Raw genomic sequence first — 13,925 nt, 5'->3', positions numbered from 1 at the left:
GTTTTACGTAAAAAAGTGAAATTACACGCTTATAAAATCCAGATACTGCTGGAAGTGAAACCTGATGATGGTGTAAAACGTTACAATTTCGTTGTTGAAATGTCGGACAGAATAAGTGAAAACTAATCATTTTTAGAAGATATAATTTTTACAGACAAAGCTACATTCCACGTGAATGGATGCGTTAACAACAGACACAATTCATGAATATGGGGATCTGAAAACCCACACGCAATTATTGTGAAACAACGTGATTTGCCTAAAGTTAACGTTTGGTGTGGCGCGATGAAAAATCATGTAATAGGGCCTTTCTTCTTTGCTGAAAAAACAATTAATGGAGTCGCGTATCTTGACATGTTAACCGATTATTGTTTTCCTCAGCTGGAGAACTCGAAACCATCCATCAACTTCATTTCCAACAACATGGTGCTCCCCCGCAGTTTAATGCATCGGTCACAGACGCTTTGAACGAAAAATTTGGAGATCGATGGATAGGCCGACAAGGACCAGTACTTCGGCCTCCAAGGAGTCCAGACCTGACACCTTGCGATTTTTTTCTTGTGGGGTACATCAAAAGCGTTGTTTATATGCAAAAAATTCACGACCTAAACCGCTTAAAAAACAGGATTAATGAAGCAATGGCGACCGTTCAACGAAGAAATGTTAACTAATATTTGGAGAGAAGTTGAGCATCTTTTGGACATTTGTCGAGCGACTAAGGGCGCACATATTGAAATTTATTAATTATGTAAAAAATGTTTGAGACGACAAAATTGAAAAATAAAAAACTTAAACCGAAAGTAATTCTGTTTTAATTTAAACCATGTTCAAAACCGCACCATTCTTTTATGATAACCATATATATATATATATATATATATATATATATATATATATATATATACATTTGTTCTATAAAAAAGTTTTTCTTTCAAGTGACATAACCTTTTACTTCTAAGTGATATCTAAATGAATTTATATTATATTGAAAGAGTACGTTTCTGTGTTTCTAAAAATACATTATATGCAATATAAATAAATTAAAATACATTTAATAATTAAAAAAAAATATTAATTGCTTGTATTGCAGCTAATTTTTTTCTGCATTTGGAAGGAAAATCTCAACATGAAACGTAATTTCTGGTAACTCGCATGTCTTTTTTTACATGAAACAAATTTGAATGTCTTTTCTTTCAGTGATAAAACTCTTTTAAGGAAATTTTAGAATTATCATGAATAGGAATTTTTTAAATCGATCTAAATTGCTCAGTTACCATGGACCACCATGTGCCTGCCGAGAAGCCGAGGGTTCAAAAGTGTTAAAGAGGAGAATACAAACAGAAATCTTTTATTAAGGCAGCTAGAGTAGGGTATAAACATTAAAGTCTGAAAAGTTCCCGAACTAAATTAGATAAAAATACAGATTTAAGTATAACTGAATTTACTCGCATCAGCACTCTACATAAAACCCTTTTCTAACTATACTACTTAGTTAGAGGATGATATGTACGAATGTGAATGAAGTGTAGTCTTGTACAGTCTCAGGTCAACCACTCCTGAGATGTGTTAATTGAAACCAAACTACGAAAAAACTCAAGTATCCACGATCTAGAATTAAAGATTGACGAAGCAGGAGCGATATAAAATGCCGAATAGCACAAGCTAAACGAGCCTTCAGTAAGAAATATAATTTGTTTACATCAAAAATTAATTTAAATGTCAGGAAAAGATTTTTGAAAGTGTATGTTTGGAGTGTCGCTTTATATGGAAGTGAAACTTGGACGATCGGAGTATCTGAGAAGAAAAGATTAGAAGCTTTTGAAATGCGGTGCTATAGGAGAATGTTAAAAATCAGACGGGTGGATAAAGTGACAAATGAAGAGGTATTGCGGCAAATAGATGAAGAAAGAAGCGTTTGGAAAAATATAGTTAAAAGAAGAGACAGACTTATAGGCCACATACTAAGGTATCCTGGAATAGTCGCTTTAATATTGGAAGGAAAAAAATTGTGTAGGCAGGCCACGTTTGGAATATGTAAAACAAATTGTTAGAGGGTATACTGAAATGAAACGACTAGCACTAGATAGCGAATCTTGGAGAGCTGCATCAAACCAGTCAAATGACTGAAGACAAAAAAAAATAAAAAATAGTATTAAAATCTGTATAAAAGTCGTTAGAACTCTTCGACTTCCAAATCAGCTGATTTGGAAAGATGTGTTCATTACTAGACCAATCCGAATGGGTAGATTATATGATACTGAAAGTGATGGCCTCTCGCCTTTGGATTTCACCCTTGGAAAAGACAAGACGTGTTGAAATCTTTACCCTCACACACAATTGTTCGAGCTGGTAGGGAAAATATCATAGCTCGCCTGCCAGTAATGAAAAAAATGGCAAAAGGTGCCAAACCCCATAAAGAAAGAAAGAAAGAAAGAAAGAAAGAAAGAAAGAGAGAAAGAGAGAAAGAGAGAGAGAGAGAGAGAGAGAGAGAGAGAGAGAGAGAAAAAGAGAGAGAGAGAGAGAGAGAGAACGAGAGAGAGAAAGAGAGAGAGAAAGAGAGAGAGAGAGTGGGAGCGAGCGAGAGTGAGAGAGAGAAAGAGAGTGAGAGCGAGCGAGAGTGAGAGAGAAAGAGAGTGAGGGAGAGGGAGAGAAAGAGAGTGAGGGAGAGGGAGAGTGAGAGAGGGAGGGAGAGGGAGTGTGAGAGAGGGTGAGGGAGAGTGGGAGAGGGAGAGTGAGAGAGGGAGGGAGAGAGAGAGAGAGAGAGAGAGAGAGAGTGAGAGAGAGAGAGAGAGAGATTTTTGTCGATCTGAATAGTTTTTAAGCGGTGGAAATTTTGATAAAACTTAGTTTTCAGAATCTACATTCACTTATACTAACATATGTGATTTATAGCACAGGTTTTTCATCATATTTTGCCCAATTTTCAACCGATTTGCTTGAAAGTATTATTTTTAAAATTTGCAAACTACGTTTCATAAAGAAAAAAACAAACAAAAAAAGTTTCGCTAATAAAAAAACGCGTTAGAAATGCGCAAAAAAAATCCTGCAATTAAATTATCGTAATTTCTGTACTGTTTCAATTTTTTTGTTGTTACAGGAATAAAAAATATTGAATCGTAATGGTTTTTTTATCGTCAGAATCTGTTAAATCTCTTTAATATACTGTAATTTTTTGAAATTTTCTTCACAAGAGGGTAGCATAAGTATATGAAGAGAGGCAATCAGATACCAACATTTTCGTGGAGCAATAATCGACCGCAGATATCATTGTGATGGGAAAACGTTAAGATATCATTAAATACTGTATATCGGTTTCTATTTCACCAGCCTTTATTTTGCTTTATCAACGATATCAAATTAAAAAAAAAAAGGCAAATAAAGACTACAACTTCTCAATTTCTTCTTTAAACTGACCCGACAGAGGTCCACGTTTAAAGAACACAGATCTTCGTCCTGGTTGTTTAAACATGTTGCAAAGGTTTAAAGAACATGTTTAAATAAAAGTACGTAAAAATTCATATCATTTATTCACTCCTTTTCACTACAAAGCTATCCAAAACAGCTTTTTTGTGGAATACTGTTACAGTATTTTGTAATGAAAATTACCACATAAAAACTACTATTGTAATAATAATAATATAAAATTAGTCGTACCTCTCAGTAGAAATCACATTACTACATTATTAGCCTTATAAATATTAGCACATCCATTTCGGTCATAATTTCGAAACAGCTGGCACTAACATTCACATTTTACTGACGCTTCAAAAGATTAGGATGAACAGAGTAACTAAAAGCAGTGATAATAATAATAATAATAATAAAAAACACAAACCTGTATCTAATTCTCCAATTATCGTCAAAAAGTCCTTTCTCTAATTCCGGTAATAATAACATAATAGCAGAATCAGCGTATAAATTAACAATTCGCTGACCAGCCTTCAACGCTGTATCCCTGACGTATTCATTTTCATCAGCTAATGCCTGGAATTAAGAAAATGACAGTTTATATTTTTTTCTGATCGTGATTAATCGAAAAGAAAATTAACGATCTAAACAAGAGAAATTATAATAAATAGACGAATTCAGAAAAAACTGATTGAAATACACACACTTTCATACAAAAGTAGCCGCTTCCAAAAAAAAAATCCATAAAATCAAACGATATAAAACTGACAATCTGTTTTGTAACCTTTATGACTAATATCAATCAATAAGACCATTTATTACAAATTTAAAAACAGGTTGATTCGAAGAAACGGGACATTTTGAAAGTTGTGTTGAAAGCCGTGGGCGATTGGTACCACTTGATAAGTGGCGCCAGCCTCTCTAACCTAACCTGCCATTTAGTTGTCATGGATCCTTGGAGTCGTGCGCAACGTGCATTTGCTATCAAAGCATTTTACAAAAACAATGACAGTGTGGAGGGGCGCGTAGAGAATTTCGCAATCATTTTAATCTGGGACGGCACGGCCGTGTTCCATCAGCACATGCGATTAAAGCATTGATATCTAATTTTGAGGAAACCGGTTCGGCAATAAAAAAGAAACCTCCAGGCCGTGAGCAAACCGTCCGTACAATACAGAATGTTCAAGCTTTAGAAGATGCTGTAATACAACGTCCACATCGGTCAATCCGTCGTCTCTCAGCATCTTTACAATCGCATAGTTCAAGTGTTCGAAGAATGTTAGCGAAGGACTTGCAATTCCATCCGTACAAGTTGCAGATCGTCCAGGAACTGAAACCGAACGATGCGGTTGTGCGAGCACAATTCTGTAATGTAATGCTTGAGAAGATAAACGATAACGAAGAGTTTGTTCACGAACTGTGGATGTCAGACGAAGCGCATTTCCACCTCAATGAATTGGTTAACAAACAAAATTTCAGATACCAAGCACAAGAAGATCCTACGCAGCTACACCAGCGTCTGTTGCACAGCCAGAAAGTGACCGTGTGGTGTGCTGTCATCTTACGGTGTTATAGGCCCTTATTTTTTTGAGGATGACGACGGTCTTGCGATTACAGTGACGTCGAATCATTACGTAGCCGTGCTTGAAACCTTTGTTGTGGAACAACAAAAGAGATTTCCACCGATTCTTAACACAGCCTGGTTTCAACAAGACTGAGCATTGTCACATACTGCACGAATATCAATGGCAGCTGTACGCAGATTGTTTGGACAATGTGTCATTTCACGAAATTGTGACATTAGATGGCCTCCCAGATCGCCTGATCTCTCAGCTTGCGATTACTTTTTGCGGGGTTACCTTAAAAGCAAAGTATTCCACAAAAGACCTGCTACAACGGAAGAACCGAAGGCAAAGATCGGCAATTGCGGAAATTCCAGTCGAGATGATACGTCAAACCATGAACAATTTAACGAAGAGACTTTGTGAGTGTTTACGTAGAAGAGAAGGTCACCTGGAAGATATCATCTTTAAAAAATAAACTAAAATGTATGTATCCTAAAATGGCAACATTTGTACAATTACACAAAATAAAATTCACTTTCTAAAAAAAAATTTTCATTAACGTTATTTAATTTTAAAAATTTCCTGTTTCTTTGAATCACCCTGTACAAAATTTTCAAGGACATAACAGGTGGTCATGAGTTCATAACTTTTGTTTATTGTTTATTTTTGTATTTAATGTAGCATCAACAGTTAGCTAGTAACTAACCATTAAAAACAGAACAAAACTGATTTCCAACTTTGGATAATCTATAAGAATAATGTAGTTTGCCACTGCCATTTTACCTTACACTTCCGACCCAATTTCCCGATCGGTAATTCTCAAGACGTTTAGTTTTCTCAAGACGTTTAGTCAGATTACATCTTGATGAACATTTATGTTAATGTACATCTTGATGTAAGGGTATGCAAAAATTATTGATCTAAATTGTAGATATTTAAAACTGTACATTAAACATGTTTAAACATTGTACATTAAAACTGTTTATTCATTCGTTTACCACCTAAATGCTAACTGCTTTTTTACAATCGCTTACGAAAAAAAAGCTTGCAACATATGAAAAATGCCAAGCCTGATTGCTCGATTCCGATGCAGAACTTCCAAATGAAACGCAGAGATGAAACACTCTACCTTCATTTATCGTATGGTATTTATCGACGAAAAATTCTAACTGTACAAATTGTTTAATAATTTAGGTGAATTTAATAATTAACTGTATTCACTTTAATTATTTCATAAGCATTTATGTAAAGATTGGTAAAATAGATGGGAGCATACAGGAAAATTTTGGGGTATATAAATTAAAATCTAATATGTGTTAAACATGGTACACCGATTTATAATACGAAAGGTAAAGTCAATAGGTGGGTGGAATATATTGAAGAGTTATACGGAGGAAATGAATTAGAAAATGGTGTTATAGAGGAAGAAGAGGAAGTTGAGGAGGATGAAATGGGAGAAACAATACTGAGATCTGAATTTAAGAGAGCATTAAAAGATTTAAATGGCAGAAAGGCTCCTGGAATAGATGGAATACCTGTAGAATTACTGTGCAGTGCAGGTGAGGAAGCGATTGATAGATTATACAAACTGGTGTGTAATATTTATGAAAAAGGGGAATTTCCGTCTGACTTCAAAAAAAGTGTTATAGTAATGATACCAAAGAAAGCAGGGGCAGATAAATGTGAAGAATACAGAACAATTAGTTTAACTAGTCATCCATCAAAAATCTTAACTAGAATTCTATACAGAAGAATTGAGAGGAGTGGAAGAAGTGTTAGGAGAAGACCAATTTGGTTTCAGGAAAAGTATAGGGACAAGGGAAGCAATTTTAGGTCTCAGATTAATAGTAGAAGGAAGATTAAAGAAAAACAAACCAACAGACTTGGCATTTATAGATGTAGAAAGGCATTCGATAACGTACACTGGAATAAAATGTCCAGCATTTAAAAAAAATTAGGGTTCAAATACAGAGATAGAAGAACGATTGCTAACATGTACAGGAACCAAACAGCAACAGTAATAATTGAAAAACATAAGAAAGAAGCCGTAATAAAAAAGGGAGTCTGACAAGGATGTTCACTATCCCTGTTACTTTTTAATCTTTACATGGAACTAGCAGTCAATGATGTTAAAGTACAATTTAGATTCGGAGTAACACTTTTTTTTTTTTGTCTTCAGTCATTTGACTGGTTTGATGCAGCTCTCCAAGATTCCCTATCTAGTGCTACTCGTTTCATTTCAGTATACCCTCTACATCCTACAGTAACAGTACAAGATGAAAAGGTAAACATGCTACGATTTGCTGATGAAATAGTAATTCTAGCCGAGAGTAAAAAGGATTTAGAAGAAACAATGAACGGCATAGATGAAGTCCTACACAAGAACTATTGCATGAAAATAAACAAGAAGAAAACAAAAGTAATGAAATGTAGTAGAAATAACAAAGATGGACCACTGAATGTGAAAATAGGAAGAGAAAAGATTATGGAGGTAGAAGAATTTTGTTATTTGGGAAGTAGAATTACTAAAGATGGACGAAGCAAGAGTGATATAAAATGCGGAATAGCATAAGCGAAACGAGCCTTCAGTCAGAAATATAATTTGTTTACATCAAAAATTAATTTAAATGTCAGGAAAGGTTTTTGAAAGTATATGTTTGGAGTGTCGCTTTATATGGAAGTAAAACTTGGACGTTCGGAGTATCTGAGAAGAAAAGATTAGAAGCTTTTGAGATGCGGTGCTATAGGAGAATGTTAAAAATGAGATGGGTGGATAAAGTGACAAATGAAGAGGTGTTGTGGCAAATTGATGAAGAAAGAAGCATTTGGAAAAATATAGTTAAAAGAAGAGACAGCCTTATAGGCCACATACTAAGACATCCTGGAATAGTCGCTTTAATATTGGAAGGACAGGTAGAAGGAAAAAATTGTGTAGGCAGACCACATTTGGAATATGTATAACAAATTGTTAGGGATGTAGGATGTAGGGGGTATACCGAAATGAAACGTCTAGCACTAGATATACAATCTTGGAGAGCTGCATCAAACCAGTCAAATGACTGAAGACAAAAAAATGGCATTTATGAATTTTAGTTTATTACTTAATTACACAACTTAAAAATATATCCCATATGAACAAATTATATTATTATTATTATGATTATTATTTTTCTATCTACAGCTTGTCAATTAGAAGGTGTGGAAAAAAAGATTATACATGAAAACAGTAACACAGCTTATAATGATAAAAATCAAGAGCTGGAATATTTATGATGTATGTGCTTAATGGAAAGGAAAAATTATAAAAATCAAAAATTTATCAAGGTACTGGCACAGTCATCGCTCAAAATTATAATAAACTTAACTGAAACGATCAAACATCGCATTCTAATATTACTCATTCCTAATCACCAAATTAAATAAACCTAGACATAATATGCGTTTCCCTGACCTGCTTCATTTCTACAAACTCTGCTGCAGATTTCAGAAAATTTCTTTTCGTATATATCCAAGACGGTTTAACAAATACAAAAATACAAAAAACCTACTTTTCACAATATGCGTTGAGTCACAAGATAAAAACATATTAATAATACAAATTTCACTCCAAATAAATACATTATATAGACGACATAAAGAACAGTTACATATGAATTGCATTTAAAGTTAAATACAAGACATGCTTTTAAAGTAAGTACAGTTTTGAAATTCCACCGCTGCTATACTGCAGTCAGCATTCCACACATGCGCACTATGTACACCCTGATCTATTGGCAAGCCACAGACGCGATTACAGAAATATTTCACTGTATTTATGTTTGTTTGCAAGTATTTAAAATGCCTCAGCCGATCGAGAATCCCACCGTCTGTGAAATACATGATGCGATTCGTTTTCTTAGTACTTAAGATGTGAAACCGGCTGAAATTCATCGTCGGATCCGTGAAGTGTATGGAGAACATATTACGAGCGATGGAACGGCATGAAAATGGGTTAGAGTTTTTAAAGACGCCGCCAGAATGTTCATGATGAGGAACAGAATGAACAATCTTCTGTCATTACTGAAAATCTGGTGCAGAAAGTTGATAAAAAAAGTGCGAGAGAGAACAGACACTTTACCCGATTTCTTCGCTATCTGAAGAGTTTCATCGAGTTTCAAGAAGTGGTCTATGAAATTGTGACCGAACCATTAAATTATAAAAAAATTGTGCTCACACCGGGAGCTGAAAATGTTGACTGACGTGCACAAAACCAAACGTTTAGGCAGTGTGTTGGTTTTTCTTGAACTGTACATTGTAAAGAGTGATGATTTTTTCTAAAACCAAATTGTCGCAGGCGACGAAACACGGGTGACTTACGTTACAGCGGAATCAAAGCAGCAATCCATGAAATGGCGGCCTTCAACATCATCCGAGAAATTACAGTTTAAGCAGACAATTTCAGTCCGAAAAATCATGTGTATGATGTTTTGGACAGGAAGGGCAGGGGTGTTGCTGGTGGAGTTTTTGCCACATGGTGACACAATAAAGTCTATGACATACCGTGAAACCTTAAAAAAAAAAAATGCACCATGCAATCCAAAATAAAAGGTGTGGCGTCCTGAATAAAGGGATCCTTTTGTTTCATGACAATGCATTAACTCGACGCATCGTTTGGCTGGGAACAACTTCATCACCCTCCATACAGTCCCGATCAAGGGGCCAGTGATTACGACTTGTTTCTGCGTTTGAAAAAACATTTCGGTGGTCAACGCCAAGACAACAATGATTGTGTCAAAGCAACCGTGTTGCAGTGGTTTTTAAGTCAGATGGCAGACTTTTATGACGACTGTGTTCAAAGGCTGTTTGCATGAAACAAGTGCCTGAATATTGATGGCAATTATGTAGAAAAGTAGATTAAATTACAGGTTTTTTACATAAAAAAAATTCTTAAGAATAGTGTTCTTGCCTTTTTAATTTCAAAATGGTACTTACTTGAAAAACATTCCTCGTATTTAGAAATCTACTGACAAGAATTATATAAAAAAATCAATTTTTATTTTTAATGTTTTGCAGTATCAACTTAACATATACGAATTAGAATTAGTAAAAAAAAAACAAAAAAAAACATTAAATAAATTACCTTCAGTATCGGTGTGATAATTTGCCCAATATATGGCGTGAACTCGCTAGTGAATACAACAGGCATGTAGATAAACATCATTATATAACCGTCTTTTACATGTGGTGCAATGTCAGCCCTCTCTGCTGTACTAATTATTTCTATAAATGAAAGTTTAGCGTAAATAATTTTATAAATAGTATTTCAAACAAACATATAATTATGTTAAATGTAGAAAATAAAATATTACAATGTACAAAGTTAAACGTATCACGGGAAACAGAGAATTTGACAGAGCAAAACTCTCAATAATACAGGGTTATCATAAAAGAATGGTGCGGTTTCAATAATTCATAGGAAGATTGTACGGAAATTACTAGATGTTATATTGGTATCCCTGAAAGCCTCCAACCCAAAAGTTTGTTTATCAGCAGTTGTAACCACAACGTTAGTTCTTGTATTGTTGTTGCGGTGAGTTTAGCGAGTTACTATGTTCTTGGATAAAGACAAAGCAAAGTGTGTTTTACTGATGGCTGAATTAAAATCCGTAATTTTAGTTCAACGTGCGTTTCGACGTGAATTCGGAAGAGATCCCCCACACAAAAATAAAATAACACGTCGGTTCAAACAATTCGAAGAAACCGGATCGGTTAAGAAATAGAAAGAAACACGGCAGGCCAAGTATACCAGACAACACGGTTGAACTAATTAGACAATTGGCAATTAGAAGTCCATCCCCCGTTGAAGCATTTAATTAGGTATTCCAAAATCAACAGTTCACAAAGTTTTACGTAAAAAACTGAAATTACACGCTTATAAAATCCAGATACTGCAGGAATTGGTACCCGATGATTGTATAAAACGTTACAATTTCGCTGTCGAAATGTCGGACAGAATAAGTGAAAACGAATCATTTTTAGACGATATAATTTTTACAGACGAAGCTACATTCCACGCGAATGGATGCATTAACAGACACAATTCACGATTACAGGGCTATGAAAACCCACACGCAATTATCGAGAAACAACGCGATTCGCCTAATGTTAATGTTTTGTGTGGTGTTATGAAAAATCGTGTAATAGGGACTTTCTTCTTTGCTGAAAAAACAATTAATGGAGTATCTTGACTTGTTAACCGATTATTGCTTTCCTCAGCCGGATTATCTCAAAAACATTCATTGACTTCATTTCCAACAAGATGGTGCTCCCCTGCACTTCAATGCGTTGGTCACGGACGCTTTGAACGAAAAATTTGGAGATCGATGGATAGGCCGGCAAGGACCCGTACTTTGGTCTCCAAGGAGCTCAGACCTGACACCTTGCGATTTTTTCTTGCGGGGGTACATCAAAAGCGTTGTTTATACACAAAAAATTCGCGACCTAAACCGCTTAAAAAACAGGATTAATGAAGCAATGACAACCATTAACAAAGAAATGTTATGAAAGAAGTTGAGTATCGTTTGGACATTTGTCGAGCGACTAAGGGCGGACATATTGAAGTTTATTAATTATGTAAAAAAATGTTTGAGACGACAAATTTGAAAAATAAAAAACATAAACTGTAAGTAATTCTGTTTTAATTTAAACCATGTTCAAAAGCGCACCATTCTTTTACGATAACTCTGTATATTGAACATAACATACAAACGATATTAAATAAACACAAACTGCTGTGTTTTGAATTAATTTTAGAAGGCAGCTTACAAAGAATAAAAGAACTACATGAAATTTATCGATTACAGAGGCAATTTTAAAATATACAAATTATAAATGTTAACATTATGAGGAAATTTAAATTTAAATGTACAGAACAACCTATTTTGGTATTACAAGAATCTGGTAGCTGTGATAAAAAGTAGAATATGAAGAAGAGCAAACTATAATTCAGAAAGCAGTTACGAAAGAATGACGTTTCACAGATTATGTTTTAACTTGTAGTACAAAGAAACATTGCAGGAAAAAACGTGTTTAAATTCACCACTGTTGCTATTTTGTTTTGGTCAAAAGAAAACCAGTTAAAAGTAACATGAATTTATTGATCGCAGAAAAATTCATTATAAAAGGAGTGCTTCCAAGCAAAAATTTCAAGTATCAAATAGATTTAATAAATTTTTTTAAATTGTTTCGTGTAAGCTTTATGGATAGCAGAAAATGCAGGAAACAGGTCAAAAAATAAAACAATAAAGGCATTTTTAAACGATAGTAAAATGCATTAAAAATAAAAATAAAGCTACAGATTTCATAAAAAACCAAAAATCTGAAAACAGGATTTTTCAGAAATCTGCAGCAGAATCCTACAAGGAAGTAGGTTAGAAATACACATACGAGGTATGATCAAAAAATACGGTGAATAATTTTTTATTAAAAAAAGTAATAAGGTTACATAGAATTCGATTTAATCTCCTTCAAAGTACTGTCCTTGGCTAGCAATGCACTTATCCCAACGACTGGAGGCATTTCTGGAAGGCGTCTTTCGGAAGGGCTTTCAGCTGCTCGGTTGCGGCCCTCTCAATGTCAGCAATGGTGTCAAAACGTTTTCCTTTAAGCACAATTTTAATTTTTACGAAGAGCCAAAAGTCGCACGGTACTAAATCCGGTGAGTATGGGGGATGTGGACCGACAGGAAAACTTTTTTCGGCCAAAAACTCGCGAATGAGAAGTGAGATGTGAAACGGCATGTTGTCGTGGTGAAGAAAGAAGCCATCGGTCCATTTTTCTGGTCGCTTTCTTCGTACGTCGTTACGCAAACGTTTCAGTACATCCTTATAAAATTCAGAGTTTACAGTTGTTCCCCTTGAAACGAACTCTGATCGCACTATGCCCTCACTATCGAAAAAAAACAACGAGCATGACCTTGATGTTGGATTTTGACTGACGTGCCTTTTTAGGGCGAGCAGATGAACCGGTTTTCCATTGGGAACTTTGCATTTTGGTTTCAGGGTCATAGCCGTAGACCCAACTTTCATCTCCAGTTACAATTTTGGCCTTGAAGTCCGGATCTGCATGAAGACGACCCTTCAACTCTGTGCAAATTGACACACGATTTTCCTTCTCTCGAATAGTCATTCGCCTGTTTGAACGAACCATTGCATCCACTTTTTGCACATTTTCAATTTTTTTTGAGGTTACTGGACGTCCCACATGCTGCTCGTCTTCCAACAGACTCATTTCCGTTTTTAAATCGGTCATACCACTTGTACACAGTCTTCAAAGTTACCACATTATCGCTGTACACAATTCTAACATTTTGTGAGCTTCTTTGGCACTCTTTTGCAACTTAAAACAAAACTTAATGTTAATGTGTTCAAAATTCATGTTGCACAACAGACACGATAAACACAACTTCACTCTAGCGGCTCTGGCAGCTGACTGGCAAGCTCGAACGTGTTACAACTTGTCCCTGCCTGTCTCAGTTGATCACGCTATTGGACAAATTACAGCATATGGATGTAGCGTCGGAAGTTGCCGCTATAAAAATTCATTCACCGTATTTTTTGATCACAACTCATATCCACATCTATGTTTAATTAATTTGGTAATTAGGGACAAGGAAAGTGTACAAATTAAAAAATGTAAAATCGCCGATCAGAAAAGAAAGATACACCCAACTGGTGTCGGACTATCCATTTATCACACAAACCGGAAGTGTTAAACTTAATTTCATCTTACGTGTGAGGGAGAAGCATTTTTCAAACTGGGGAGGGTTCAAAAAATTAACCAACAATTTTACACAAACAATATTGAAATTATTTTACGAGAAAACAAAACATTCATTATAAACATTTTACATATATTTAGAAAATAAATTAACGAGATGGTCGCATTTCTTTTTCATTTAAAAGGTTCTCCATA

General features: G+C 35.0%; 1 protein-coding gene across 1 annotated transcript in view; it reads right to left on the bottom strand.

Moving 5' to 3' along the window:
• LOC142330959 (stalled ribosome sensor GCN1-like) overlaps positions 1–13,925 on the bottom strand; it is a 74,353-nt gene that overhangs the window by 36,014 nt on the left and 24,414 nt on the right. Inside the window, exons 7-8 of the mRNA XM_075376424.1 lie at positions 10,093–10,232; positions 3,836–3,984 (exon numbers count right to left, since the gene is read on the bottom strand). Of these exons, the coding sequence (XP_075232539.1) occupies positions 3,836–3,984; positions 10,093–10,232 (289 nt within the window). The remainder of the gene's footprint in view (positions 1–3,835; positions 3,985–10,092; positions 10,233–13,925) is intronic.

Source organism: Lycorma delicatula, chromosome 10 (assembly GCF_047948215.1).
Source record: "Lycorma delicatula isolate Av1 chromosome 10, ASM4794821v1, whole genome shotgun sequence".
NCBI lineage: Eukaryota > Metazoa > Arthropoda > Insecta > Hemiptera > Fulgoridae > Lycorma > Lycorma delicatula.
The sequence above is the reverse complement of the archived record's forward strand: the minus strand, read 5'-3'. Positions and strand labels throughout refer to the sequence as shown.